Source organism: Loxodonta africana, chromosome 11 (assembly GCF_030014295.1).
Source record: "Loxodonta africana isolate mLoxAfr1 chromosome 11, mLoxAfr1.hap2, whole genome shotgun sequence".
NCBI lineage: Eukaryota > Metazoa > Chordata > Mammalia > Proboscidea > Elephantidae > Loxodonta > Loxodonta africana.
In genome coordinates this window covers 72,142,427-72,170,027 of record NC_087352.1, presented here as the reverse complement: position 1 = coordinate 72,170,027, position 27,601 = coordinate 72,142,427, and the positions used below count along the sequence as shown (strand labels likewise).

General features: G+C 39.5%; 2 protein-coding genes across 6 annotated transcripts in view; one reads left to right on the top strand and one right to left on the bottom strand.

The window, feature by feature from the left end:
- SLC39A6 (solute carrier family 39 member 6) lies at positions 1-27,153 on the bottom strand. 4 transcript variants are annotated; one of them, XM_023543882.2, is made up of 12 exons: positions 26,774-27,153; positions 26,542-26,639; positions 24,115-24,613; positions 23,789-23,982; positions 22,117-22,300; positions 21,133-21,302; positions 19,605-19,823; positions 11,060-11,165; positions 6,993-7,370; positions 5,712-5,792; positions 4,234-4,424; positions 1-3,520 (listed from the first exon to the last, which is right to left on the bottom strand). In XM_023543882.2, the coding sequence occupies exons 1-12, from the start codon at positions 27,018-27,020 to the stop codon at positions 3,368-3,370; spliced, it is 2,520 nt and encodes an 839-aa protein (XP_023399650.2). In that variant the 5' UTR covers positions 27,021-27,153; the 3' UTR covers positions 1-3,367. The 4 variants fall into 4 exon arrangements, with proteins under 4 accessions (XP_023399650.2, XP_064150668.1, XP_064150669.1 ...); XM_064294598.1 differs by having other exon boundaries at positions 23,789-24,613; XM_064294599.1 differs by lacking the exons at positions 26,542-26,639; positions 26,774-27,153 and adding an exon at positions 25,765-26,513 and having other exon boundaries at positions 23,789-24,613.
- ELP2 (elongator acetyltransferase complex subunit 2) overlaps positions 27,093-27,601 on the top strand; it is a 43,003-nt gene continuing 42,494 nt past the window's right edge. For both annotated transcript variants that reach the window (XR_010323461.1, XM_010586763.3), the window contains exon 1: positions 27,093-27,524. Coding sequence is in view for 1 of the 2 variants with exons in the window: in XM_010586763.3 (XP_010585065.2) it covers positions 27,387-27,524 (138 nt within the window). In the remaining variant the exon portion in view is untranslated. The remainder of the gene's footprint in view (positions 27,525-27,601) is intronic.

Here is a 27,601-nt window from a genome sequence, read left to right as displayed (position 1 = left end):
TACACAAAATGTTTATGTAGGTTTATTCATCAACACCAAAAACTGCAAAGAACACAATGACTTTCAATTGACGAAAGGAAAAATAAAACATAATCACAACACAGATGACTCCTAAGTGCATTACACTAAGTGAAAGAAGCTAGACTTCAAGAACTATATATATCATGATTTTAGTACCACCTCTAGACATTCTAGAAAATAAAGATGAGAAACATATCGGTGGTTGCCCCTGAGTATGCATTTCTCAAAAATCTGAGAACTGTACACGAAAAAGAGTGAATGTTATTTTATGTACATTTAAAAACAAAATCCATTGAAGCATCAATAACATAGTTCTCTTATGGTGACGGCAATGGAACTGCGGCAATTTTCTATCTCCTTAGAGTTTTTTTTTTTTTCTTTTGTACCTCATATGTAAGCAGCCAAGGCGGGGGGGGGGTGGTTAAGCTCTGCTGTATTTTGGGGGTTGTAGTTTTTCCCCCTTCCCCCCCCAATATTAGTTCCTCCCTCCCCTTACCACATTTCCCCTCCCTCCCCCCATCTATTACTCTTCCTTAAGCCCTTGACTTCATAGAATGGGAGTATTCAAGGAGGTAGGTTTTTGATAATCTTCCTAGATTCTAAAAAGTCTATTTTTAGTATGCTAAAGTTTTAAAAATCCTATTACATTTTTATTAAATTTGATTCAATTATGATTATGTAATTTTTCTTCATTTTAATCTGGTAACATGGTACATTATGGTAACAAATTTTCTTAAGTTGAACCATCCTTGCTTTCCTGGGATAAACTTACTGGCTCATAATACGTTATATACTGCTGTATGATTTGCTGTTTTATTTTCAATTCTTGTATCTGTATCCTTTTTCCTACACTATCCTCATGTGGTTTTGACTGGGTCTGGAATTTCATACTACTTACAAACTAGAGTTAGCTTGTTACTGTTTCATGGATGCTGATAGAAGAAACAAGACTCTTGAGTCAGAGACAAATAACTTTGTTGCTCACAGCATAGCAAACAGTGCCAGCATCATCTGCATTAGTTCTCTTGACTCCCAAACCCCAAGGGAGCAGGCACCAGGTAGCAGTTGAGAAATGCTGACCTTGAGGATTCTCTTTCATACAAAGCCTGTGTTTTCAGACAGAGACAGCACCTCATCCTTCAAGGTTGTTGATAAATGGTCCAAGGAATGGTCAGGATAGACCCAGCATTGTTGCTATACCCAGCAAGAATGTGTAGGATCTCCTAGGGCCCAACACATTACCTTTCCCAACAATGTTTTGGCATCAAGGTTACACTGACTTTGCTGAAGATGATGAGCTTTGTCTCTCTTTCTAATCCCAGAAACTATATGCACAGATCGGAGACTTAGGCATTCCTTGAAGGTTTGGTAAAACTTACTATAAACTGGGTCTTGTGCCTTGGTGAAGGGCATGGGGGAATTTCGATGTGCTGATAACTTTTTTTTTTAAACAGTCATTGGTTTCCTATTTTTTTCTTATGTGAACATTTGTATTTTCTCAGAAAATTAATCCATATTAAATTCTCAATTACATAGGTTGCTTTTATGATTGCTTGAATCTAGTGTACCTCTGTGTCTCCTTTTTCATTCCAGATGCTTTGTCTTTCCCTTTTTTTAATCCGTCATTTCTTTTCCTCTCAAAATACCAGCTTTTGGTCTATATCCTATAGCTCTGCATCTTCCTTGTCTCCACTCCCCCAGTCATGGGAACTACTTAAATTTCCTGCCACATACCCACTGAGTTTGAACTGACTGGGAACCATGGTTCCTATTCATCTTGTTTTTCTGGCTGGTACAGCACACCTCTGACCTTCAGAATTTTCATGAAAGACCTAGGTACAAGTCTCTGTGTTCTTCAGACTCCTAGAGGAACATTTGCAGATATTCCAAGAAATTCCTCACCTTGTATTCATCTTGAGGTATACAAGATTAGGCCTGTGAGTTTCTAAAGCAGAGTAATTATTTAGCCAGAAAAAGCAATGACTCATCCTTGTAGACATCCAAAATCCAAGTAATTCTTGTTACCCTTACATCCCCCTCCACTTGATTTGTGGAACAAGAATGCTGGTTCAGCCATCTCTTAGTCGGCTCTAAAAGGGTGGGGTGAGGTCTTGGCAACTGATTCTTTTTAGAATGTAGAGTATTAACGTTTCTTTCCAGCATTAGGCTGTGATTGTTAAAAATGTTAGAAATGGCTTGGAACAAACTGTGATGAAGAACTTAAAAACTGAATAAGGCCACTTCATAGAATAATATAAGTGAATTGATAAGTATACTACAATCTAGGTTGACTTCAGAAAATCAGACACCTGGCATCAAGCTGACATGGGGAATTTATTTTTTAGAAAGCAACATCTAGAGAACGCCACAGACAGCTCTAGTATGTCTACAGTATTATAAAACGACAATTGCTCATAATGACAACACTGAAGCTCTGAAAGATACCAAAGTACTTTCTGAATCTAAGAAGTCAAATTATATTCAGTATGGTTTTAATGTCCTCAAATATCTCAAAGTTCTAATACTGTGACATTTGGTAAACCAGAACATCCAATTAATCACGTAACTCATTACCCAGGTCTTCTGGCAATACATAAATTTATCTGGTATATTTTAATTTCCATTTCTTAGTCAATTGATATATTGCTTAAATTCATTAAATATATTTAGACTTCTCTATTCTACAAAGTTAAATGTACAACTAAATTAATATATAAAAGTGCTATGTTTTTAAGGGACAAAAATGTTGATGAATGGACTCTATACTTCATTAATTTTGCTTTTTTCCACTTAAATCTAAGTGTTTTCCCCCTTTTATTTTATAACCAATTTCATGATTAAGAAATCTATGCCTCTCCAACCCTCACAGATTCTTCTTTTCTTCTCATTTCCTAGATTAAATCCAGTACAAGTTTCCTTGGTATCTTTGGCTTCGGGTACATTCTTACTCCTAAACTCCTGCAGTTCTTCAGAGGTTTAAAATCCAGCATGGGAATTACTGTGTTAAATTAGTTCTAAGAAAAAGAATTATAGACATTTTTTCCTGAAATATACAGAACACGTCATGCCAAATCTCTTGTTTATACAATAAACTGGCAATAGTGGTGAAATGCACATATAGCTTATATTCCCAAAATAGAATAACTTAAATATTAAAATGTACCTTTATGTTATCACCATAATTGACCTTATAAGCATAACAAATGACAATATTCAAAACAAAAAAACAAACTACACTAACCGTAAACACTGCATATTATAGCATACAAATTCTCATCTCCCTATGACCTATTCAAACTATAGATGGCAATGCTTTTCTTAAGCTACTCTAGCATTTATATTGTCATTAGAAATTTATACGAAATACAATTTTATGCTCAAATACAGAAATAAGCAACATAATCCCAAAACCTAAAAGTATCCCAGCATTCTGTAAAAAGAAATATCCCCAGCGGCTACATCCATGGTCGCTAGCATCATTGTGCAGCATCTCAGGTACCTTAAAGGGGGAAAAAAAAAAAATCAAGTTTCCAGAACCACAGATAAGTTTTTGAAAAAATGTACAGGATAATATACTAGCTTAATTTGTAACTAGATATGCTGTGAGTCAATTCCTTAAAACATGGCCACATACAAACCGACTCTAGTTTATAATATTCCACAGCATTTCCCAGCAATTTAACAAAGATTAACGATGGTGTGCTGAGCAAGGCAAGATTTTGTTACTACCTGTGTTTCTGAACTAAATACACAGCATGTGGATCACTATGGAAACCTTACACTAAATAAAATACAGTTTTAGCAATTATACAGGCTGGGATTATCATGTGGACTTTGGTGACAAGAGGGTCTGATTCCTTTGTCGATTAATTAGGGGTCTTTAAGCATTCTTAAGTACACACAGCATGCCAACGATGTGTGGTTTGTGTGAGGTTTCCACTCTCAGAAAGACATCAGAAGCTGGTATGTATTTTTGTGCCTCCTGGAGTTTTTGTTTTGGTGTGTGTTAGGTGAGTAAAGGTAGGCTTGTGATCAACAATCTAAAAAGATAAACTCTAAAGAATTTGTATTCTATACTCTGCTCTGTTGAATACAGACTGAAAAAAAAAAAATTACTACTGTGTTTAATCTAAAATCTTTTTTTTTTTAAATGAGATTTTACCAAACATTTTCTCTATTTTTTTGTTAGGAATATGACCTTTAAAAACTTACCATATCAACGAGAGCAACATACATGAATAAACCAGCAGTAAGTGCAAATATCCACATAGAAACGTTTTCAGCGTAATGGCCAATGAAAATTCCTGTTGCCATTCCAAGATATGCCAGCATGGCTGACAAGGCGTTATAAAGAACAGCCTGCTTAACAGTCATACCAGCCTTGAGTAAAACAGCAAAGTCACCTTTAACAGAAAACAAAAAGGGATAAAGTAATTGAAAAATGATTTTTTTAAGACATATACTCCAAAAGATTTTCCAGATTTAAGAAAATTCTATTTTTTAGGGAAAAAAAAAAATTAAGAATTACCCAGGGTTAAAGCAGGGTTAATCACTCTAACAGCTCTATAAACTAACATGTCATTTTTCGGAAGTTTCTCGTAAGTCTTCCAACTTTGTCAATGAACAATAAATATCAAGAACGTACTACTGTGCTGTACACTGTCTTCAAGGAGCTTATCACTGGCTGCGAAGGGTTAAGGGGAGTGGAGAACACACGTGATATTATCAGCAAATGATAAACAAACCCGCTGCCGTCAATTCCATTCCGAATCATAGTGACTCTACAGCACAGAGTAGAACTGCCCCATAGTTTCCAAGGAGCGCCTGGTGGATTCAAACTGCCGACCTTTTGGTTAGCAGCCATAACTCTTAACCACTATGCCACCAGGGTTTCTGGCAAATGATAAAGGCAGCATATAATTAAGAGCTAAAGTATCTTACATTATAGTTATAAAAGGAGAAAAGAGAAAGGAAGGTTGTAATAGTTAACGGAGCTTTCACAAGGCACTAAGGACCTAGAATGTGGAACATAAATCAGACATTGAAGGATTACAAACATTGAAGAGGCAGCTGGGAAGCATCCTGAATGGCAGAACACATGCTAAGGAACAAAAGCGATAACAGTGTCAGGGGTATGTGTCTACAGGAAGAAAAACAAAGACATGAACTGAGATCCAGAACAACTCTGGGAAAGTATGAGGGATAAGGTTGAACTTATAACAGGTATCTATGTTTAAAGTTCTGGTGACACAGAAGAAATATTCAAAACACACCTCATCAACTTCCATTTTCTCCAGCTCCAATGAGATTCTTTCCCAACTTCTATTAATAGAAAATGGTTCTTTTGTATCTTGTGATCTTATTCATAGTGTGTGCAGGAAGAGACTGATCACTGATATCACCTGTATGCTGGTATAGGAAGATATCTGGTAGGGGACGAGGATGAGGCGGGGGGTCTAGGTGCCTTTCAGGCAATCCCACATAGACAACTGTGTACTTGTACTCATAGGATCAGAATTTTGACTGGAAACCAACTTGTGCTCAGTGAGAAAAAAAGTGAACTATGGTAGCAAACTTTAGGAGAAGGCATCAAAGTTATGAGGAAGCTTGCCAGAACTATCATTAGCAGAAGCCAGTGACACCAGGACATTCCATCCACCTGGCAAATACAGTTTCTATGGTACGCTCACCTAATTCATGAGGCAATTCATGACAAAACACAGCAACAGAAGTACTTAAGCCACTTGATAAACCTTCAGTAAAAGCGGCACCTGTGTAAAAATCAAAAATAAAATTTGACTACATTATTTTTTTATGTTTTTTTTTGTTTAATCTTACCAGCATACAAAATAAGGTAAAAGAAACAAACCGTATTCTAATTGTGAATAAACAGAACTTTCCCAACTCAACTCTATATCTTCTTTATAAGTAATTACATTCAATTAGGTTTAACTTTCCCAAAGGAGCAGAGCATGTATGATAAAAAAGGGAAGGTTCAACTATGCCTTAGAATGATTAAATAATCTTATACAAAGCTAAGAAGTAACTGCTACCATCTAAAAACACTTATTTAAGAAGATAAACTAAATTGATTTAAAATATTTGGAAAAACTCTGCAGTCAAGAGTGTAACTGTGTTTCACTGGGCTCAGAGGCATCACTATGTAATTATATTTGTACTCATTCTTTCACTATCTCGTAGAGTCTAAGACAAATAGCCCCTCTGTCAAAAAGCACATCAGACAGTGGATCAGTTATAAATCCTGACTGTGCACTTGCACATCCCCCATCTGCTTATACTGTGCACAGTACAGTGCTGCCTTACGAGAAAGCACCACACTGGCGCTCATCTCAGCCTAATTGCAGAACTGTACTGCATGCCTGGGCAAGCAGCTTTCACCTTTCCAGGCTTCAGCTGCCTCATCTGTAATGATTTCTATGATCAGTACTGGTTCCTCCCAGCACCAAGTTACTAGAATTTGTAAGCATTCTTTTTTGTCCCAATTATGGTGTAACAATTTAATAGCAGAAGCTCTGTAATTCTTTGAATAGAGATCGGTTACTGAACTTATCCAATATAGGAAAATTTCCTTAGCATAAAAGAAAGGATGATGGAAAAGATACTTTTACCTTATTAAATACAGTTTATACAATAGATAAGGGAACTTAAATGTATAGGGAAAAAACTTCACACATACTCCAAGTTAAACCCTGACCTTAAGGCTTGCAAATTAAGAACAAGTTTTGATAGTTACAATGTAAGTGATATTCTACACAGAGTTCTTAGGGTTTAATAGTATCTAATTTACTGAATACTTTATTGTCAAAGTAGCCAAAGAAAAAATAACATTCTGACAACCCTGTAATTCAATACTAGACTTATCTAAACCAACCTATTCTTAGTTAAAAATTGGTAGTGTAGTGTGACATTTTCACAGTCAACCACCAACGAACAGACATGTAGATGGATACCGATCGCTAGGCCATCGCTGAAATTGTGCAGGCCGTCGCCCATTATCACCATCCAAGCCAACGTGGCGATGCCGGCATCTTTCAGCTCTTCCCGAGAGTAACGCTGACTGTGACTGTGGGGGTGGTGGTTTTGGTGGTGGTGGTGATGGAGGATATGATGGTAGTCATGATGATGGTGAATGAGATCATCTGACTGGCCGAGTGTGTCATGAAAGTGCGAGTGGCATTTATTCTTGCACCCTCGGGGTACGTATTCGTTGTAGACTTCTTGCGGATGAGCGTGAGCTATCATGACCTCTTCTTCTTCCAGGACTGCTGGCTGTTGAGAATCAAAGTGGGAGGGCTCTTGAGTGTCTGCTTGTAGATAGCCTTCAGGTCCTAGGTGTAAACACAAAAAACAGTGGAACAAAGTTTGAAGTCTTTTTATAAATGTACTTGGATGCATTTCAAACATTTCTACTGACAAAGTCAACAATGTATCTTAAAGCATGTCAACTCTCACATATACCTTCAGACCTAAACATCACTGCTGATGAAAAATATCAATAGGTTTTCATAAATGTTAGAAATTAAATGGTCTAACATATTGACATTAATGATTTTTAAACATTAACCTTCAGAAACTCCCCCCAGATTCTCCCTTAATTTCTTCTGTCTCCCTACATTTTTAAAAACGGCTTTTTTTTTTAATGATTATAAAAGAAGCATATGCGTATTTTAGAAAGACTTGTACAATACTGAAAAACTGAAATAAAAATATGCATAATCCCATCTGATGTATTATTTTCTGCAGGGCAAAATTAAAGGAAGAACAGAAGAACCTGAAATATCATCACCGAGAAGCAATTATTATATACTTGTGCAAAGAAAGGTAAATTTCAACAATAAAGTTGTTTTTATTATTTGCTATTTTTTTCGGTGTTGCCAATATACACAGAACACACACCAATTCAACAATTTTTACCTGTACAATTCAGTGACATTGATTACATTCAAGTTGTGCAACCATTCTCACCCTCTTTTTCCGAGTTGCTCCTCCCCTATTAACATAAACTCACTGCCCCCTAGGGGACCTAATGGCGCAGTGGTTAAGCATCTGGCTACTTGCCAAAAGGTCAGCAGTCTCAATCCATCAGCCGTTCCTTGGAAACTCTATGGGGCAGTTCTACTCTATCTTATAGGGTTATCCTATCTTTTGAGTTGCTGTTGTCAATCTGATGTCATATAGAGATCTTAAAAGGGCACAATGCTCAAGGCAGACATTCTTTAGTAGCTAAAACTATAGTTAGGTTTTGAAAAGACTTTAGGGGATATTTTTGGTTTAAGGTTTAAAGATTATCTCAGGGCAACAGTTTCAGGGGTTTATCCAGCCTCCAGGGCTCCAGACAGATTGAATTCCATAAGAATTTGATATTCTGCTTTGGATTCTCCCCCTTTTGATCAGGATTCTTCTACAGAATCTTTGATCAAAATGTTCAGTAATGGTAGCCAGACACCATCCACTTCTTCTGGTGTCATGGCAGAATAGGCAGTTGTTCATGGAGGCAGTTAGCCACACATCACATTTCCTCCTCTTTTTCCTAACTCTCCTTCTTCCTCTGTTGTTCCAGGTAAACCCTAAACCTCCAAAACAAGGAACCAAATCCCATGAGGTGTTTGGCTGTGGGTAACCAGCCTCAGCAGCTACTCTTGTAACACTAAGGGGTTTTGTCTTTTCCCTGTACACTGGTACTAATTTTCTTGGAAGAATTCCTCACATTGTGGCTCAATTCTACAGCAGCTAGTTCCTCTCATTTCACTTGAGTCCACTGAATAAGGTTGAAGAATGAACAGATGCAGGAAGGAGAGCAAGAGTATTATTTGCTCTTTACAGAAAGACATGTTGGAAAACAGGGTGGACAGGAGACATTTTAAGTACGCAGCTCCAACAATAGTTTTTTTCTCCCCTGAGTCTCAGCAACTCTTTACTGAGCAACCTACTCTGTGCCAGGCACTGGGGATATAGTAGAGAATGATAAAGTCTCTGCTTCAAGGAGCTTGTATCCTTGTGGGGAGAAGCACTTAACAAGGATATACATGTAAAAAATAAAGTAATTTAAGGCACTTCGACAACTTAACAACAAAGAACATATAATCTAATCATAAAATGGACAAAGGACTTGAATAGACATTTCACCGAAGAGAATATTCAAATGGCTACCAAAGGCATGAAAAGATGCTCAATATTATTCGCTATCAGAGAGATGCAAATTGAAACCACAACAAGATACCATTTCGTGGGCCAGGATTAAAAAAAAAAATATGGGCGAGAATATGGGGAAATTGGAACACTCACCTAATTGCTGGTGGAAGTACAAAATGGTAGAACCCTTGTGGAAAACACTGTGGCAATTCCTCAAAAAAAAAAAACTAAACTAAATATAGAACTACCATAAACCAGAAAACCAAACTCAGTGCCGTCGTGTCGATTCTGACTCATAGCGACCCTACAGGACAGAGCAGAACCGCCCCTTAGAGTTTGCAAGGAGTGCCTGGTGGATTTGAACTGCCGACCCTTTGGTTAGCAGCCATAGCAGTTAACCACTACGCCACCAGGGTTTCCTAGAACTACCATATGACCCAGCAACTCCACTCCTAGATATACACCCAAAAGACTTGAAAGCAGAGACTCAAAAAGAGACTCATACACCAACGTTCATTGCAGCACTCTTCTTAACAGCCAAAAGGTGGAAACAACCTAAATGCCTATCAACAGATGAATGGATAACCCAAATGTGGTACATACATACAAAGGAATACTACTCAGCCAATAGGAAATATGAAGTCTTGATACATGCTACAGTATGGATGGAACTTGAAGACATTATGCTGAGTGAAATGTCAATTACAAAAGGACAAATACTGTATGACCTCACTTATATAAAAAGACAAGAAAAGGCAAATGTATAAAGACCCAAGGGGTAGGAGGGTGAGAGAAAGGGAGGGTACTGAGATTTAGTTTACAGTGAATCGCATTGATTAGGTAGGGTTGCACAGCCAATTAATGTAATTGCTGTCAATAAGTTGTACACCCATAAAAAGTTGAATTGGCAAAAGTTGTGTGATAGATGTATTTAAAACAATGACTGAAAAAAAAAAAGAGTGGCTGCTCAGGCTGCTTATGTACAACCAAACACCTCATGGGATTTGGTTCCTTGGTTTGGAGGTTTAGGATCATGGATTCATGGCACATCCCAGTTAACTGACCTTTGTAATAACTTGTTTAGGGCTTCTGTTCTACCTCCTAGTTTGTTGCATAGTGCCTGGGGCCTTAAAAGCTTAGAAGCAGCCATCGAGGTACAACATTTGGTATGTACTCACCTGCAGCATCAGAGGAAGAAGGAGAGTTAGGAATAGGAGGAAGATATGGATGTGTGACTGCTGCCTCCATGAACAACTGCCTCCTTTGCCATGAGACCAGAAGAACTGGATGGTGCCCGACTACCATTACTGAACACTTTGATCAAAGATTCTATAGAAGAATCCTAATCAAAAGGGGGACAATGTGGAACAGAATATCAAAATCTCATGGAATCCAGTCTTTCTGGAGCCCTGAAGACTGGATAAACCTCTCAAACTACTGCCCTGGGATAATCTTTAAGCCTTAAACCAAAAATATTCCCGGAAGTCTTGAAAAACAAATAATAGTTTTAACTAGTAAAAGAGTACGTCTGCCTTGAGCATTGTGCTCTTTTAAGATCTATCTATACGAGATTAAAATTGCAACAGCAACTCGAAAGATTAGATAGGAATCCTAGGGGACAGTGAGTGTATGTTAATGGGGGAGGAACAACTTGGAAAAGGAGGGTGAATATAGTTGCACAACTTGAAGAATACAGTTTATGTTACTATAATGTACATGCAGAAATTGTTTAATTGGTATGTTTTGCTGTGTATACTCGCGACAACAAAAAAAAAGAGAAAAAAAGCAACACAGTCCATCTCTCCCAGATAATCCAAGTTGCCAACAAACAATAGAGCAATTTTAAAGCTCTCCCTAGCCCTCAGATTGTCTGATAAAGACTTACGATCATCTGGATCTACTTTTTCTTCATTTGTTGAAAGTTGAGATTCATACTTGGACAACTGCTTCTTAATTTCCACATCATCATCACTTTCAGGTTTTTTCTGATTCTAAAATAGCAAGGGAAAGCCATACTTTCAAACAGTTGATTTGCTTATGTGTATGGTTTTAAATAAATAGTTAAGCAAAAGATACAGAAAAAGACAGCAGAATAAAAGCTCTCTGTCAAAATCCATCTAAAGGCAGGACTTACACCTTTATTTGTACAGAATTTAGTACTGTCTTAAGCACAAAAATTGTTCAGAAAGTTGAAGAATTTATGTCTCAGTAATTTCAAATATATACAGAGAAGCCACATGTTAATGTTCCTGAACGTTCCCTAGGTCATCTACTCTAAGTGTGGTCTGTACATAGCAACACAGCAGTCCCTGTAAGTCACTAAGAAATGCACCATCTCAAGACACACCCCAGACCTAATGAAACGGAATGTGGAGTTTAACCTGATCCCCAGGTGTTTCATATGGATGTTAAATTGAGAAACACTGCCTTAGGTCATCAATTCTGAACAAGCTAGAAGCATTTCCTTTAGTCATTCAGTGATTTGCTATGCAATTATTTGGTTTCCTCTATAACTCTTTGGGACAATGAAACCTCATACTTCTCGTAATTTTTGAAGCCTAAAACTATACTGTAACATTTTACTTGTTTTTAAAACTAAATACTTTTCCTGTAGTAAAACACCATGAACAAGCTTCCCCTTTTTAAACAAGCCTCTATCAGCCTTGAATTTATCAGTCGGCTTTTTAACCATCTCAAATACCATGCTTGAAATATTGTCCCTATCTGAGTCCAAGGAACATTTATATTGTATAAAGCTCACTGTCTGAAAAATGGTGCCTGCATATTATCTACTTAACGTAGATAACATTCAAGATGATGAAAATCATCACACAAATAACAGATTTCTTACTTATGTTACCTCTGAATGACTTCAGCAATCACACCATGCCTGAGATTTTATTCCAGCTCTAACAGCATATAAAATACTTGCACATTTCTAGCTTATGAAAACTTTTAAAAGCAAACATACAAATATTTATACTTCTACCATAATGCCTCAAACAGAGTGTCTCAGTCATCTAGTGCTGCTATAACAGAAATACCACAAGTGGATGCCTTTAACAAAGAGAAATTTATTTTCTCACAGTCTAGGAGACTAAAAGTCTGAATTCAGGGTACCAGCTCCAGGGGAAGCCCTTCTCTCTCTGTTGGCTCTGGGGGAAGGTCCTTGTTATCAGTCTTCCCTGGTCAAGCAGCTTCTCAGCATGGGGACTTTGGGTCCAAAGGACATGCTATTCACCTGGCTCTTGTTTCTTGGTGGTAAGAGGTCCTTCAGTCTCTCTGCTCACTTCTCATTTTTATATCTCAAAAGAGAGTGACTTAAGACACAACCTAATCTTGTAGACTGAGTCCTGTCTTGTTAACATAACTGCCTCTAATCTCACCTCATTAACATCAAAGAGGTAGGATTTGACGTTACCTAGGATTTGATGTTCCAGGTAACAACACATTAGAAAATCACATCAGATGACAAAACGGTGGACAATCACTTAATACTGGGAATCATCGCCTAACCAAGCTGACAGATATCTTGGGAGGATACAATTCAATCCATAACACAGAGAAAGTACTTAAATATTTGTGAATATAATATATTCAGGGTATCTTAAATCACCTTTGTTGGTGCTTTTTTTCTCATTGGCACTGAGGTACTGAAGAATGGCTCTCTAGAACTTATTTTATTGCTGCTAGCGGCTGTCGGGTCTCACTCATGGTAACCTCATACACAGAACTAAACGTTGCCCAGCCCTGCATTACCCTCACAATTACCAGCAGCATGTTTGTGCCTATCATTGCTGCTACTGTGCCAATAAGTCCATCTCACCAAGGATTTCCCATACTCTTGTTGCCCCTCTACTTCACCAACATGATGTACTTCTCCAGCAATTGATACCCCCAATGACGTGTCCAAAGCAAACGAGTCAAACAATGTTCTGCTGTGATCCATAGGGTTTTCAACGGCTAATTTTAGAAAGTAGATCATCAGGCCTTTCTTCCTAGTTTGTCTTAGTCTGGAAGCTGCTGAAGCCTGTCTACCATGGGTGAACCTGCTGGTATTTGAAGTACTAGTGGCACAGCTTCCAGCATCATAGCAACACACAAGCCACCACAGTATGGCAAACTGACAGATGGGTGGGTGTAACCCATTTTTTCATTCCATAAGTATTAACTAAGGGCTTATAATGTCCTCTACACTAGGTGCTGGCAATATAACCTAAAACAAGAACTCCTGTTCTCATGGAGTTTACAACGAGGGAGATTTTATGCAAATAATGATTATACAATTTTTGATTGCAACTGTCAATACATTATACAAAGTGCTAGGAAAGCACATACCATTACGCCTGTCGATACATTATACAAAGTGCTATGAAAGTACATAGTAACACGACACCTTAAGACAGGCTTCCTTTTCTTGAGAAAGAGCCATTATACCAAGATCTAAAGATGAGCAGGAGTTTGCTGGCTGAGAAGGGCAGGCAGCATTCCAGTAAGGGAAAAAAGCATGTGGGAGGGCCCTGAAACAGGAAGGAGTCAGCCTCATAAAGCTAGGGTGGCTGAAGGAGACAAGGCAATGCAAGCCATGTCAAGACCTGCGGACTCTGTCCTAAAAACAATGGGAAGTCACTCAAAGAATTTTAAGTACTGGAGTATAACCTCATCAGTTTTTTATTTAAACAAATCACTCACCTGCTCTGTGAAAACTAGACTGGAAGAAATGGAGAACAAAATGTGGGCCAGCCACTTAGGAGGCAACTGCTGTCACCCAGGTGGGAGATAAGCATGGCTTGGACTAGAATGACAGCAAGAAAGGTGGAGAGAAGTGGAAAGGCTCTGGATGGATTTAGGGGGTTGAATTACCACCACGTGATTGGACACGGGACTGAGGGCAATGCAGACGACTCAGGTTTCCAGCATGAGCACTAACCTTCGCTGGTAGAAGGGAAGCTTGAGGATGAACTATCACAAGGGTCAACTATACATCTCAGGTATGAGATGTGATCCTAGTTTAAAGATAGAGTTTAGATTGCATTTGTAGCAGGTGACCATAAACGATGACACAGAGAATCGCCCAGGGGTGCAGGATGGATTTCATAAGGAAAATCCTAGGTGAAATGCCCTTGTATGGACCTGGAGAGCTCCCAACACTCACCATATGATGAGCACTTTTTTTTTTTTTTTTAAGAAAACTAAACGAGATTAAAAACTGTTAGCAAGTAACACTATGATCTGGATATCCTTGACAAAAGATAATCTCAACACATTTTTAAAAAGAAAAGAGAACATGTAGTGTTTGTAAAACTCTGGTGGGAAGTCTTTGCCTAGAAATTATGCTTATTTGCTATTTAATGTTTCTCACACATTCAGTAAATATTTATCAATCACCTACTATGAGCCAAACACTACTCTAAAAAAAAAATTTATTTATTTATTTAACTATTCTAGGCATCAGTAAACAAGAGAGTTCTTGACTCTGAAAAAGCGTATATCCTGGTAGATACTACTGTATCACAACAGAGATTATCAATTTTTTTTACAACCCCACGGTAATAAATACATTTTATATTATACCCCAACACACATACACACTTAAATACAAATAATCCAATTTGGTTTTACAAAATGATACCTTTACAACATGTAAAATACTATATTACTGTTGCATTTAAAAATATTGGTCATGACACAAATTGTTTTTATTGTTATTTTTGTATACTGTCCCGCAGTGACTTTATAGAGCAGAGAAGAACTGCCTCATAGGGTTTCCTGGGCTGTAATTTTTATGGGAGCAGATTGCCAGGTCTTTCCTCTCACGGAGCTGCTGGTGGGTTCAAACCACTGACCTTTTGATTAGCAGTGGAGTGGGTAGCCACTGCAGGACCAGGGCTCCTTAACAGAGTAAAACTGCCCCATAGGGTTTCCAGAGCTGTAATCTTTACAGAAGCTGACCGCCACTTCTTTCTCCACAGAGCGGACGGTGGGTTAGAACCACTGACCTTTCAGTTAGCTGCCGAGCACTTAACCACTGCGCCACCACTTTATAACCCCCTAATAGGCTACAACCTAGGATTTGCAAAAACTGCTCTGTATCACATAATAGTGAGCAGCCTAGCTCTTAGAGTATCAGGTTAAAGCACTGTTTAAGTAAAATCTGAACACAAAATTGAAAGCAGAATGTCAAGATAAATTATATACTTGAACCAGAAACAGTTTAAAGAAAAACAAACAAAAACTAAAAACAATCATTCATTTTAAAAGTAAAAATAATTCCAGATGATCTAAAAAAGTAGGCTGTATCCTCAAACTAATTGAAGTAACTGGGGCAACTGAAATATGGAAGATTACTTCCTAAATAAAGAATAGGTGTCCTTATTTCACTTCTTCCCTCTGTTTATGTCCACTAAAGAAAGGGTTCAAAATTACTAATTTAAGAGGTTGTTGATTGTAAAAATCCATATTGTTGTTGTTAGGTGCTGCCGAGTCTGTTAGGACTCACAGTGACCCCACGTGTGACAGAACGAAACACTGCATTGTCCTGGGCCATCCTCACAGTTCTTGCTATGTTTGAGCCCACTGTTGCAGCCACTGTGTTAATCCATCTCGCCGAGTGTTTTCCTTTTTTTTGCTGACCCCTCTACATTACCAAGCAGAATGTCCTTCTCCAGGGACGGATCCCTCCTAAAAACATGTCCAAAGTATGTGAGACAAAGTCTCACCACCCTCGTTTCCAAAGAGCACTCTGGCTGTACTTCTTCTCAGACTTACTTGTTTTTCTGGCAGTCCACGATATATTCAATGTTCTTCACCAACACCATAATTCGAAGGCATCAATTCTTCTTCAGTCTTCCTTATTCATTGTCCAGTTTTCCCACGCATATGAGTCAATTGAAAATATCATGGCGTGGGTGTGGCGCACATTAGTCCTCAAAGTGACATATTTGCTTTTCAACACTTGAAAAGGATCTTTTGCAGCTGATTTGCCCAATCCAATACATCATCTGATTTCCTCCTGATTGCTGCTTCCATGTGTGCTCATTGTGGATCCAAGTAAAATGGAACCCTTGACAATGTCATATTTTCCCCATTTATCATGATGTTGCTTATTGGTCCAGTTGTTAGGATTTTTGTTTTCTTTATGTTGAGGTGTAATCCATCTGAAGCCATAGTCCTTGATGTTCATCAATACGTTATTTAAGTCCTCTCCGGTTTCAGCAAGCAAGGTTGCATCATCTGCATACAGCATGTTGTTAATGGGTCTTCCTCCAACCCTGATGCTATGTTCTTCTTCAGATTATCCAGCTTCTTGGATTATTTGGTCAGTGTACAGACTGAATAAGTATGGTGAAAGAATATAACTCTAATGCACACTTTTCCTGATTTTCTACCACACGGTATCCCCTTGTTCTGTTTGAACGACTGTTTCTTGGTCTATGTACAGGTTCCTCATGAGAACAATTAAGTGTTCTGGAATTCTCATTCTTTGCAATGTTATCCATAATTTGTTATGATCCACACAGTAGAATGCTTTTGCCGTCAGTAAAACACAGGTAAACATCCTTCTGACATTCTCTTTCAGCCAAGATCTATCTGACATCAGCAGTGATAGCCCTCGTTCCATGTCCTCTTCTGAATCTGACTTGAATATCTGGCAGTTCCCCGTCAAAGTACCGCTGCAACCACTTTTGAATGATCTTCAGCAAAATTTTACTTTCGCGTGGTATTAATGATATTATTCAATAATTTCTGCATTCTGTTGGATCACCTCTCTTAGGAATGGATCTTTTCTAGTTGGTTGGCCAGGTAGTTGTCTTCCAAATTTCTTGGCATAGACGAGTGAGCACCTCCGGTGCTGTATCTATTTGTTGAAACATCTCAATTGGTATTCAATCAATTCCCGAAGCCTTGTTTTTCGCCAAGGCCTTCAGTACCACTTGGACTTCTTCCTTTAATACAATTGGTTCTTGATCATATGCTACCCCCTGAAATGGCTGAATGTTGACCAAATGCTTTTTGTTATAGCGACTCTGTATATTTCTTCCATCTTTTTTTAATCCTCCCTTTGTTGTTCAATATTTTGCCTACAGGATTCTTCAAAATTGTAACTCAAGGCTTGAATTTTTTCTTTAGTTCCTTAAGCTTGAGAAATGCCAAAGATGTTTTTCCCTTTTGGTTTTCTAACTCCAGGTCTTTGCATGTTTCATTATAATACTTCATCTTCTCGAGTCACCCTTTGAAATATTCTGTTTACTTCATCTTTTCTTCCATATGCTTTAGCTACTCTACATTCAAGAGCAAGTTTCAGTCTCTTCTGACATCCATTTTGGTCATCTCTTTTAGTCTTTTTTAATAATCTTTTGATTTCTTCATTTATGATTTCTTTGATGCCATCCCACAATTCATCTGTCTTTGAACATTAATGTTCTTGAGATGGTCTCCAAGTTCAGGTGGGATATACTCAGGGTTGTATTTTGGTTCCCATGGACTTGTTTTAATTTTCTTCAGCTTCAACTTGAACTTGGATGTGAGCAATTGATGATCTGTTCTGCAGAACAAGCCCCTGGCCTTTTCTGGCTGGTAATATTGAAATTTTCTATCATCTCTTTCCACAGATGTAGTCCACTTGATTCTTGTGCTTTCGATCTTTTGAGGTGCATGTATATAGTTGCCATTTATGTTGTTGAAAAAAGGTATTTGCAATGAATAAGTCGTTGTGCTTGCAAAATTCTATCATTCAATCTCCAGTGTCATTTTCTACCACCAAGACCATATTTTCCAACTACAAACTGAGAGACGCGTGGTGGGTAAAATCCAGAAGGACAAATATTCAAAGGGTGGACTAGGAGGCCCCTCTCCAGTTCACACACGTGCTTTTGCTTCATCAAGATCACCTGAATAAGCCTCTATTGGACTGAATCAGCACAACTAGGTGGCGCCTGGCTACCACCACTGACTGCTCTGACAGGGATCACAAAGAGGGTCCCGGACAGAGCTGGAGAAGAGTGTAGAACCAAATTTAAATTCACAAAAAAAGACCAGACTTACTGGTCTGACAGACTGGAGAAACCTCAAGAGTATGGCCCCTGGACACCCTTTAACTCAGTAATGCAGTCACTTCTGAAGTTCACTCTTTAGCCAGAGACTAGACAGGCCCATAAAACAAACCATACACGTAGCTCAACCTTGCATCCAAGACTAAATTGGCATACCAGCCCAGTGGCAAAGATGGGAAGGCAGGAGGGGACAGGAAAACTAGATGAATGGAAATGGGGAAGTCAGGGTCAAGAGCGGAGAGTGCTGACACGTCACGGGGTTGGCAACCAATGTCACAAAACTGTTTGATAAGAAACTAATTTGCTCTGTAAGCCTTCATCTAAGGCACAATTAAAAGAAAATAGAATAAGCTGTATAGCCTCATATGTCTTCATGCCAGTTATACTTGTTATTATAATTGTACAATTACATATTGCTCAAATGATGAAAATAGTTACTACTATGAAAACTAGGCTTAATGCTTTTGAAAGACTCAAAGACAAGATGCTAAAAAATGGCTATCAAATTACGTAAGGCAACCACCATATAAAATTTTTAAAATTTTCAAAATCTAACCTCTATACTCAAAATAGCTTCACAAGTGTATAACCTCTTGATCAATTTTAGAGAAACCAAAATTGAAAATTGTAGATGAAGGAGCACAGCTGTCAAAGATAAACGATAAACAACTCCAACTCAAAGAAGATCTTGGTCTCAATCAAAAGACCAGAATATGAGTGGTACGAATAAGTTTCAAGTTAAATTTAAATATCCGAGATACATACATGTCATTTTTAAGAGTCTCTACTCTGACAGGTAAAAAAAAAAAAATTTAATATTTTACTCTGACAGGTTATTTTGACCGACTTTCTAGATAACACCAGATAAAAGGCAGATAACCACAGGCAACTCGAAACGTATTTTTTTAAATCAGAAATAAAGAGCCTACTGTTTGGCTTCAAAGTATTTTCTGGGGGTAATTTGCAAAAAGCAAGTTTATAAAAGTCACACAACCTCTAAAACAAAACAGAATATTCAACTACTTGGTCAATAAGTTAATGACAACTAAGCATAACCTCCAATCAATACTAATGGTGGTTCCATGATGCTTCTGATCTTCACGGCCCTGCTGGTACCTTATTGGTCTTTCACGCACACGTTCATCCTGTGTTTCTTCTCTCGAGTTTGAGAGGAATAAAGACAAAAAACTGCAGGGTTCTCAAGGTACAAAACCGCTCTTTATGAACACCTCGGGACGCAGAAAGTACCTTGAATGTACTGAACTCACTCTCAAATGAGGATCATATACTCTGCATAAGTTGTTCTTAAAGTGAAGTTAGATTACTACTCTGAATAAATGTCAGATCGTAAGAAGTACTCGGTATACTTTTTCTTACCTTTTTCTTCTTATCTTTAAATTGCTTGATCAATGTGAGTGCATGTTCAACAAGAAACATGAAATACAAGCCTCCTAGAGCTGTCAAACCCTTCCATGTGGAATCAAAATAAGTACTTTCTTCTATGTTTTGAGAAGACAGATGACTGAAAAGTGGCCCTCTCTTCATTTCCATTGCTGGTTCTTCATGGCTATGACTATGGTGGTGACTTGCATGAGACTAAAGACAAAACAATATGTATTTTACAAATTCATTAGTTTCATAGAGTATGTCAGAAGAAAGGACCAAGATAATAGGTCAAATTTGAAAACACTCAGAATTACGCAATTAATGGCATACTTCAGAGTTGAGGGGGAAGTTTAGGACATTAAAAATAAAATAACCAATAGGCAGCTAGCAACATAGAGCTTAATGTATATGACATACCGTGGTGCTTAATAAATAGGTGGGTCTGTTTAGTCTACAGACAGATAAGGCATACATTCCCCAATGACCCTCATAATATATAGTGAGTCTTTTTGATGTATGACAAGCTACCATGACCATAAATAACAGAAAACTTTAGAATTAACAGGAACATAGCATCTACTGCTTATACCCCAACTGAAAAGCCCATACCAATATCATTGGTATGTTTACAAGAAGCTTAGTCTGTGTGTAGCAATGAGCCCTGGCAGGTACCTGGGATCCAAATGCATTGCCCCAGCAACCTGTTGCTAAGTGCAAAAGTAATTACTACTATTGCATCTTAGGGAATCAGGTGTGGAATACATTAACAAAGGGGGTAGGGGGGCTCAGGGTCCGCCCCATCCACACGCAGCAGGTACCCCTGAACACCTGATTCAGGAGTTTAGCATATCAAAATAGTTTTCTTTTACTACTGAATGGGGTATGATGAGATTTGTAGTGCTCTGGGAATGGAGTGGTTTCTTTTTCCTACTTAGCTGCAAACCTCTAAGGGAAATTTAAAAATTGAGATCCAAATATTTTCTGCCCAAGTACCTAATCCTAAATACTTAAATGAAAAAATAAATTCACGTTGGCAAGCCTCTTTTACTCAAGGATTCACTCATGTCATGTAGTGTAAATCTCTACATACATCCATAAATTCAATTCTGAAGAAAAATGTTAACTTTCTTGAGTAGTACACATGAAGGATCATGTATTTTATTCTGTGGCAATTAACCTAACAGGTTAGTAGATAATTCATATCACTGCCATCTGTCACAGTACTAATATCTGAGCAAACTTGTCTCCTTTTATTTACAGGGTTCCAAAAACTTAAACCTAGTTTGTGTTTTATAAATTTCCTTGAAGAGAAGAGCAAAAAAATACACGAACATGGGCTAAGATCTAAAACAAAAATGCAGCTTTCCGTTACCAAACATATTTTAAAACTGACTGCTTTAAAGCAAATTCCTAACCTTTTACATGCATCCATTCAAAGAATTCTAGTACAAACCAAAAAAAAACCCACAATTTTTTCAATGTTAAATAATACGCCAATCAGACAAATTACTATACTTACGTGTGGAAGAAGGTGTAAAAAAGCATCACCACTCAACGTCCCAACTGCCAATGCCACGAGGAAACTTAGGAGAAATTTGAAAAACACCCGGTTCATGAGAGGCACTAAGATAACACCCAGCAAGGACAGGAAACTGATGATGGAAATGGCTATAAAGCCACCAACCCAGGCTGTCAAACAAAACACAGCAAAGGAAAATCATAATACTGACAAATTTTAAAAGAGATACTTTCAGGGAGTAGCATAAAGCAACTTTGAAAAGTAGGAAAGCTAAAGAATTACAAATTTAGTATGAATGAGACTATGTTAATAGAGCAATAACCAAGAAATCTGCTGCTGGCTCAAATTAATAATCTGATATTTAAGAACCCTCCATGTAAACAGAATGAACCTAGTAGAAAAATTTCCAGGCCAATAATGGGGGTGAAAGGAGAAAAAATATGTATATGATTACCAAGGATGAACTCCAGCTCACTCGGGAACTGAGCTTTCAGACTCCTATAACAGCTAAATTATGAAAGATGTAAAAGTTAAAAAAAAAAAAAAAAGGAATGGAAAAAGAGAAGGAAACCAGGAGCTCTGTTCCAGCAGTAAACAAAGCACCTCTTTCTCAGAGTTTTGGAGCAAGATGACGCTACACTAACAGCAGAGCTTGTATCAGTAAGAAGATACCAAAATTGGGCCCCTAACTAGCAGAGACTGACGCTGCTCTAAACAGTGTAACATCACATAAAAAGCCCAAATATCATAAGACCCTGACACTTTCTGTGGGATGACCTCAGACAAGTCACAATCTAAGTTTTATTTTTTTTAACTGTGGGGACTACGATCACTTGCTGTCTTCACATTCGGGGCAGGGATCAATTAAGATGATATATTTGGAACGATGCTGAAAAATGAAGAGGTTGATGTAAATATTAAAAAAAGTACAACATAAATGTATCTACTAGAAATTATTTTTACGTTAGAAAAAGACAACTGTACCTATTTGTAAAGAATAGGTCTTTGGAGGCATTTCAGCTTTCTTTTCACTTGTTGTATGAATCAGACAAGATCTAGCATCAATTTGATTGATGATGGCTGGGCAGAGATAGTAGAACTCTGTTGTGTTCAGCAGAACCTGGATGCCCATGCCATGAGATGTGAGCAGCTTTGACGCATTGAAACACTGAAGGAAACAAAGCAGTGAAAATCACCTAGAGGCATTCCCATTAGAGAATCCAAAAAAGCTTTTAGCTAATACAACACCCCTTTCCTAATGTGGCTACTTCTTTATCTTTTAAGTTAATGCAAGTTAAAATCAACTTTTGTTTTGAGAACTTCAGAACTTGTCTCAGGCTACTGGAGAAACTATGTCACAATGGTGGTATCCCACTTCTGCCTACTTCTTCTTGGGAAAAGCAGTTACATCATCAGTCATCTGGGGAAAAAACCTCCACTGGAACAAGCTTGGGGACAAAGAACATTCACAAGCCTGTTAACTCACTGTATAAACCTATTAAGGAAATAAGCTTTAATTTCGAGATGGGGTTTCATAGAGATTGAGAAATAAATTGTTTTAATACTAATGCCTAAACAAGCCCAAGACATGTTGCTTTTCTGGCAATGACCCTACTTGCAGAAACTTAGCTCAGTTCTGTCCACATACCTGGCAAAATGCTCTATAATGAGAGAATATTAAATTATGCATATTACTCCTACAGAAAGCAACACTAGGTAATAAAACAAACCTGTACCGGCAGGTAATTGTTTTCAGCAATTTAATTAGATGCCAACCTTCACTGAAGAGAATCTCCTTCACCCAACCTACTCCCAGCCCCCACCCTAAAAAAAAAAAAAAAAAAATTGGCTGTAGCACCTGCTTATCTTCTGTAAAGATACTTTGAACTCCCTCAGTTCTCAGTCAATAATACTCAGAACAAAATTCATCACCAGTGTTTCTATGGATATGATCATTAGTAGATTATTCAGGATTAGGACAGTCATATGCTGGTCTCAATGAAGTGTTTAGTTTTGGTTATTAAAGTATACCTACTAATTCCTCATTCTTGACATTTCTCTGCCAAGGTAAATTGTGTATAGTGTGGAAGTCTATTCTAGAAAAACCACATGAACTCTGAGCCTCACTGCCCAGCCTTTTCATCTGCCCAACACAATGTTCTTGGCAGTTGCCTCGACTTCAGTAACTCCAAAAAGCATCATGATCTCTCTGCCAAGGAGGCGGCATTGCTGTTCTTAGTGTTCTTTAGTTCTTCCTACCAACACCTTTCTCTAAAACACGGATTCTAACTCCTGCTTTTTCAACCCCCTATTTTCTGTTTTTTTTATTAATAATATCCACCTTTGAAGAATTTCTGCAAAAATAACTTTGATATCTGCTTTTCACAAATATTTTAAATTCTATATATGAAAAAAATCTTACACAGCACTATTCTTACCCAATAACTATTTCTCCAATTGTGTATCAGGAATGTTTACAACACAGAAGGTACACATTAGACTAAGTGCATTTCTGAGAAGGCAGAAATTCCCATTTTAATAACCTTACAATTTTATTATATTTATTTTAAACTCCATACAACTATAGATAGAGGTGACAATAACAGGACAAATAAGTCTATACATTAATTAAAATAATGAACAGCACTCATCTTACCTCCTGAGTATTCTCATTTGCGTTTTTGGAATGCATAAAGCCTTTTCTGAGCTCACTCATGGATTCATTTGTTTTCCTACGAGCAAGCTGGCTCACATAACTCTTTTCTGTGATACTGGGTGGAGTGGAACCACTCACATCTTTAAGGACTTTTCCAGTTTTCAGAGTCTCCACAGTCTCTAGAAAGTGAGTTCCTTCAGAGAAAGCGTTATACACAGTTGAAGTCACTTCACTAGCACCAATGCCATCCTTGATTAAAACACTTCTACCATCGATGTTTTCTGGTCGGCGAGATCCTTTCCCCTGGCTATTTCTAGGATCCTTACCTGAACTATCGGAGTCATGGTCTGGGCAAAGACCTTTCCAATTATTTTTACTGGAAGCACCATGATTATGGTGAGAGTGATGATCATGGTCAGAGTGATGTTCATGGTCAGAGTGGTGATCATGGTCAATGTGATGATCATGGTCAGAGTGATGTTCATGGTCAGGGTGGTGATCATGGTCAGAATGATGATCATGGTCAGAATGATGATCATGGTCATGGTTTATACGAATTCTTTTAACCTTATCGATGCCTATATTCTGAAGCAATTTTCTAAACCCTTCAACTGACAAGGAATTATTTTCTCCATAGCGGTGGAAAAGTTGTTCTAGATGGTGTCGCTGTGTAGTAACTGCCAAGTCAACATTAATGCCCGATTCCCAGTTTGGAACAATTTTCTCAGTGGTCTGAGGGAAAGCAGCTGAGGGACCTGTAACACAGGCCAGCAGAACGAAGGTCGAGATCAAGATCACAGGTAAATTCCTTGCCATTGCACCTTCCTGGAGAAGACAGAAATGAAATTCTTGTCTTCATTTAGAAAACAATTTGAGTTAAGAAAACTTATGCAGGAACTGATGTCTAGTGAAACAATCAAAGTCTACAAAGCATCATTTACCTAGACCAGTCTAGCACAAGGTACCGTGAAGGACAGAGAACTAGAGTCCTAGGTTCTCCCCTTGCATTGCTAAAACATGTGAAACAACTGGAGAGCAGCCAAGTGCTAAGAAACTCTCTAATCAGCACTGTAAAAAAAAAAAAAAAAAAATTTTTTTTTTTTTTAAGCAGTAGTAATTCTGAGACAGGAGGGATCCACAGCTATATTGGCAACTTCTTATTGCACTGAGAATAACTTAAAAACAAAACAAAACCCTAACTACCTCCACATTCCGATTTTGTAAAATAACCTTTTCTTTCACCAAAATTGAAAATGACAATCTCAGAATAATTCACACTGAAGTTTCTTTAATGCACTCTCCTTGTAAGAAAATCAATGGTGGTGCGGTGGTTAAAGCACTCGGCTGCTAACGGAAAGGTTAGTGGTTGGCTCCGCTGGAGAAAGATGTGGCAGTTTGCTTCTATAAAGATTTACAGCCTTGGAAACCCTATGGGGAAGTTCTACGCTGTTCTATACGGTCACTATGAGGTGGGATTCAATGGAATTCTATGCGGTTTTGCTCAATCTCACCCATCACAAGTATTGTTTTGCGAGTTTCTTGTGTATCCCTCAAGATATTTTCTGTGCATAGTCAAGTATATGTGTACTTTAAACACACAAATGGGATCTTTTTTCTCACTGAACAATTAATCAGACATATTTCATTGTCAGCACATATAGATTAATCTCATTCTTTTTGAACTACTGCATAGTTAACAAAATCGTCCCCCTTTAATGAAACTTCATGAAAAGCTCAAGATATTCTTACTGTGCTACAGAACAGTTGAAGTTTTATCATGGACTATCACTGTTACACACAACATTGTTTGGAACCAAGGGCCTATGCTCCAAAGAGGAGTTAGGAATTGAGTTGGGCCTTGAAAAGCAGAATTCAGTTATGCCAAGGAAGGTATAATCAAACAAGTGGGTAGATAGCTCAGGACCAGCTGATAATGCCCAGCACCAATGATGGATGGTGATGGTGGCCAAACCCACCTGCCTCCAGCAGAAGATGCAGCGGTGGTGGATTTCTGGGGTGAGAGAGCAAGGGCCTGTGGCAATCTAGCTCTATCACTTTCAGCTGTTCTTCCTTGACCCGTCTCACACTCATCACCTCGTCTCAAAGTCCAGTTAAATATCCATTTTGCAGCGTAAATGAGAAACCCACATAAATGAATTTGAGTGGAGTGCTCTAGAAACGGTGATATGCTGCATAACTGCTGCTTATCACACTGGGAGAAGTGGAAAATGGAGGCTACACCCCTGAGAGAAGAATCCTTGGGGCCTGAAGTTGCGGCAATTCATTTAACGAGAAAAGAGAATCATTAAAAAATCACTCACAAGAGAGGGAAGGAGTGGGGTGGGTGCGGCCAAGCACCAACGGATGGCGCAGGGAGCAGCTCAAAGCAGCTTGCAGCCTCTCTCCAGAGAGGATGCTCTGAGAGCGGCCGCAGACTCGTCGGCGTGTTAGAGGAAAAAAGAAAGGACAGCAGACCTGGAGAAAAGAGGCGAGTGGAAAAAACAGAAAAGAGGGCACAAAACTTTGCTTTTTATTTTTAAACACGTCAGTACCTTCACCATGAGACGAAAAGTACAAACCGTCTCCTCCGAAAGTCCTCCGTGGACCCCGACGCCCATCTGCACGCCAGATAAGGACACTGGGCTCTCAAAGGCGAGCGGGCGCCCACTGCGGGCTCCCGTCGGCCTCCCGCGCCCTCCCGGCCGACGGGGCTCCCCTCTCCGCCGCCCCTCTCCTCGGCCTGCAGCACTCACCTCCCGCGCGCGGCCTCGCACTCCGACGGCCCGGCGGGTAGGTCCAGTCGGTCCGGAGGGCGCGGCGCTGGCCCCGTCCTTCTTCCTCCGAGAAACCGCTACAGGGCACGGAGAAGCGGCAGCCTCATTGGTCCGGCCGTCCCTCCGTCCGGAGGTACCGCGGCGGAGTCCCTGGGCAGCCGTACCCCACGCACCCTCGCCTCCCCGGACCACGAGGACAATCAGTAATTACCGCCGCGCGGTGAGCGCAGCGGAGAATCGTCGCCTCCGCCTGCCAAGACTGCGGGGCATGCGCAGTGATGCTCCGAAACCCGGTTCCCGGCAGACGGGTCCGCTCGTCCGCGTCTTCGCCGGCGCCGCGGGGCTCCTAGGGATGGGGGGTGGGCGGGGGCTGGGGGAATAGGCGCGGCTTGAGCCGACTGAGCGCGGAGACCTGTTGGGGGCGTTCCCTTGGTCAAGGCCGCCGGAACTGGCCCCATCCACTGCTGGGACACGGGCTGTAAGGGGCAGCGGGATGCTCCTGACACTGCGTTGGTACGAGAGCCCCAGGTCTCCTTGGAGAGTCCCAGCTACTCCGATCGGGTCTTCGCTCCTAAAGCGGAAGCCGAGCTTGTGCGTTGAGCCACAGCCGTGAAAACGGGAACAAGTAGCTGCCGCCCGGGGCTATAGCAATTCGAGAGGTTGCGGGGGGCGGGGCCGGAAGGGGGCGGGACTCCTTCACCCGGCCCCTGGCCGCCTCAGAAAACGGACCCGGATGATGCAAGCGTGGGAGGTGGCCTGGAGAGTAGTTCCGCTCCGAGGGCGGAAGTGCACTTCCAGGTCTTGGCTGCTGACCTGGGAGCGACATGGTGGCTCCAGGGCTAGAGGCGTGTCACGTGTTTTGCTGCCCAAACCGGGTGCGGGGAGCCCTGAGCTGGAGCCCTGGGCCCGGAGGACTTCTGGCCTTCGGCACCTCCTGCTCTGTGGTCCTCTATGACCCTCAGGTAAGAGGGGTGGCACTTCTAGGGCCGAGCCTGGCGGGCCTGGCAGCCGCCGCATCCAACGCGCACTGAGAACTTGA

Coding starts and splice junctions, on each gene's coding strand:
- SLC39A6 (XM_064294598.1), bottom strand. CDS start 27,020: ATGGGGCCAGTTCCGGCGGCCTTGACCAAGGGAACGCCCCCAACAGGT. Junction 22,301..23,788: donor CAAATGAGAATACTCAGGAG/GTAAGATGAGTG, acceptor TGTTTCCTTCAG/TGTTTCAATGCGTCAAAGCT. Junction 11,166..19,604: donor TTAAAGATAAGAAGAAAAAG/GTAAGAAAAAGT, acceptor TTGCTATTTTAG/AATCAGAAAAAACCTGAAAG.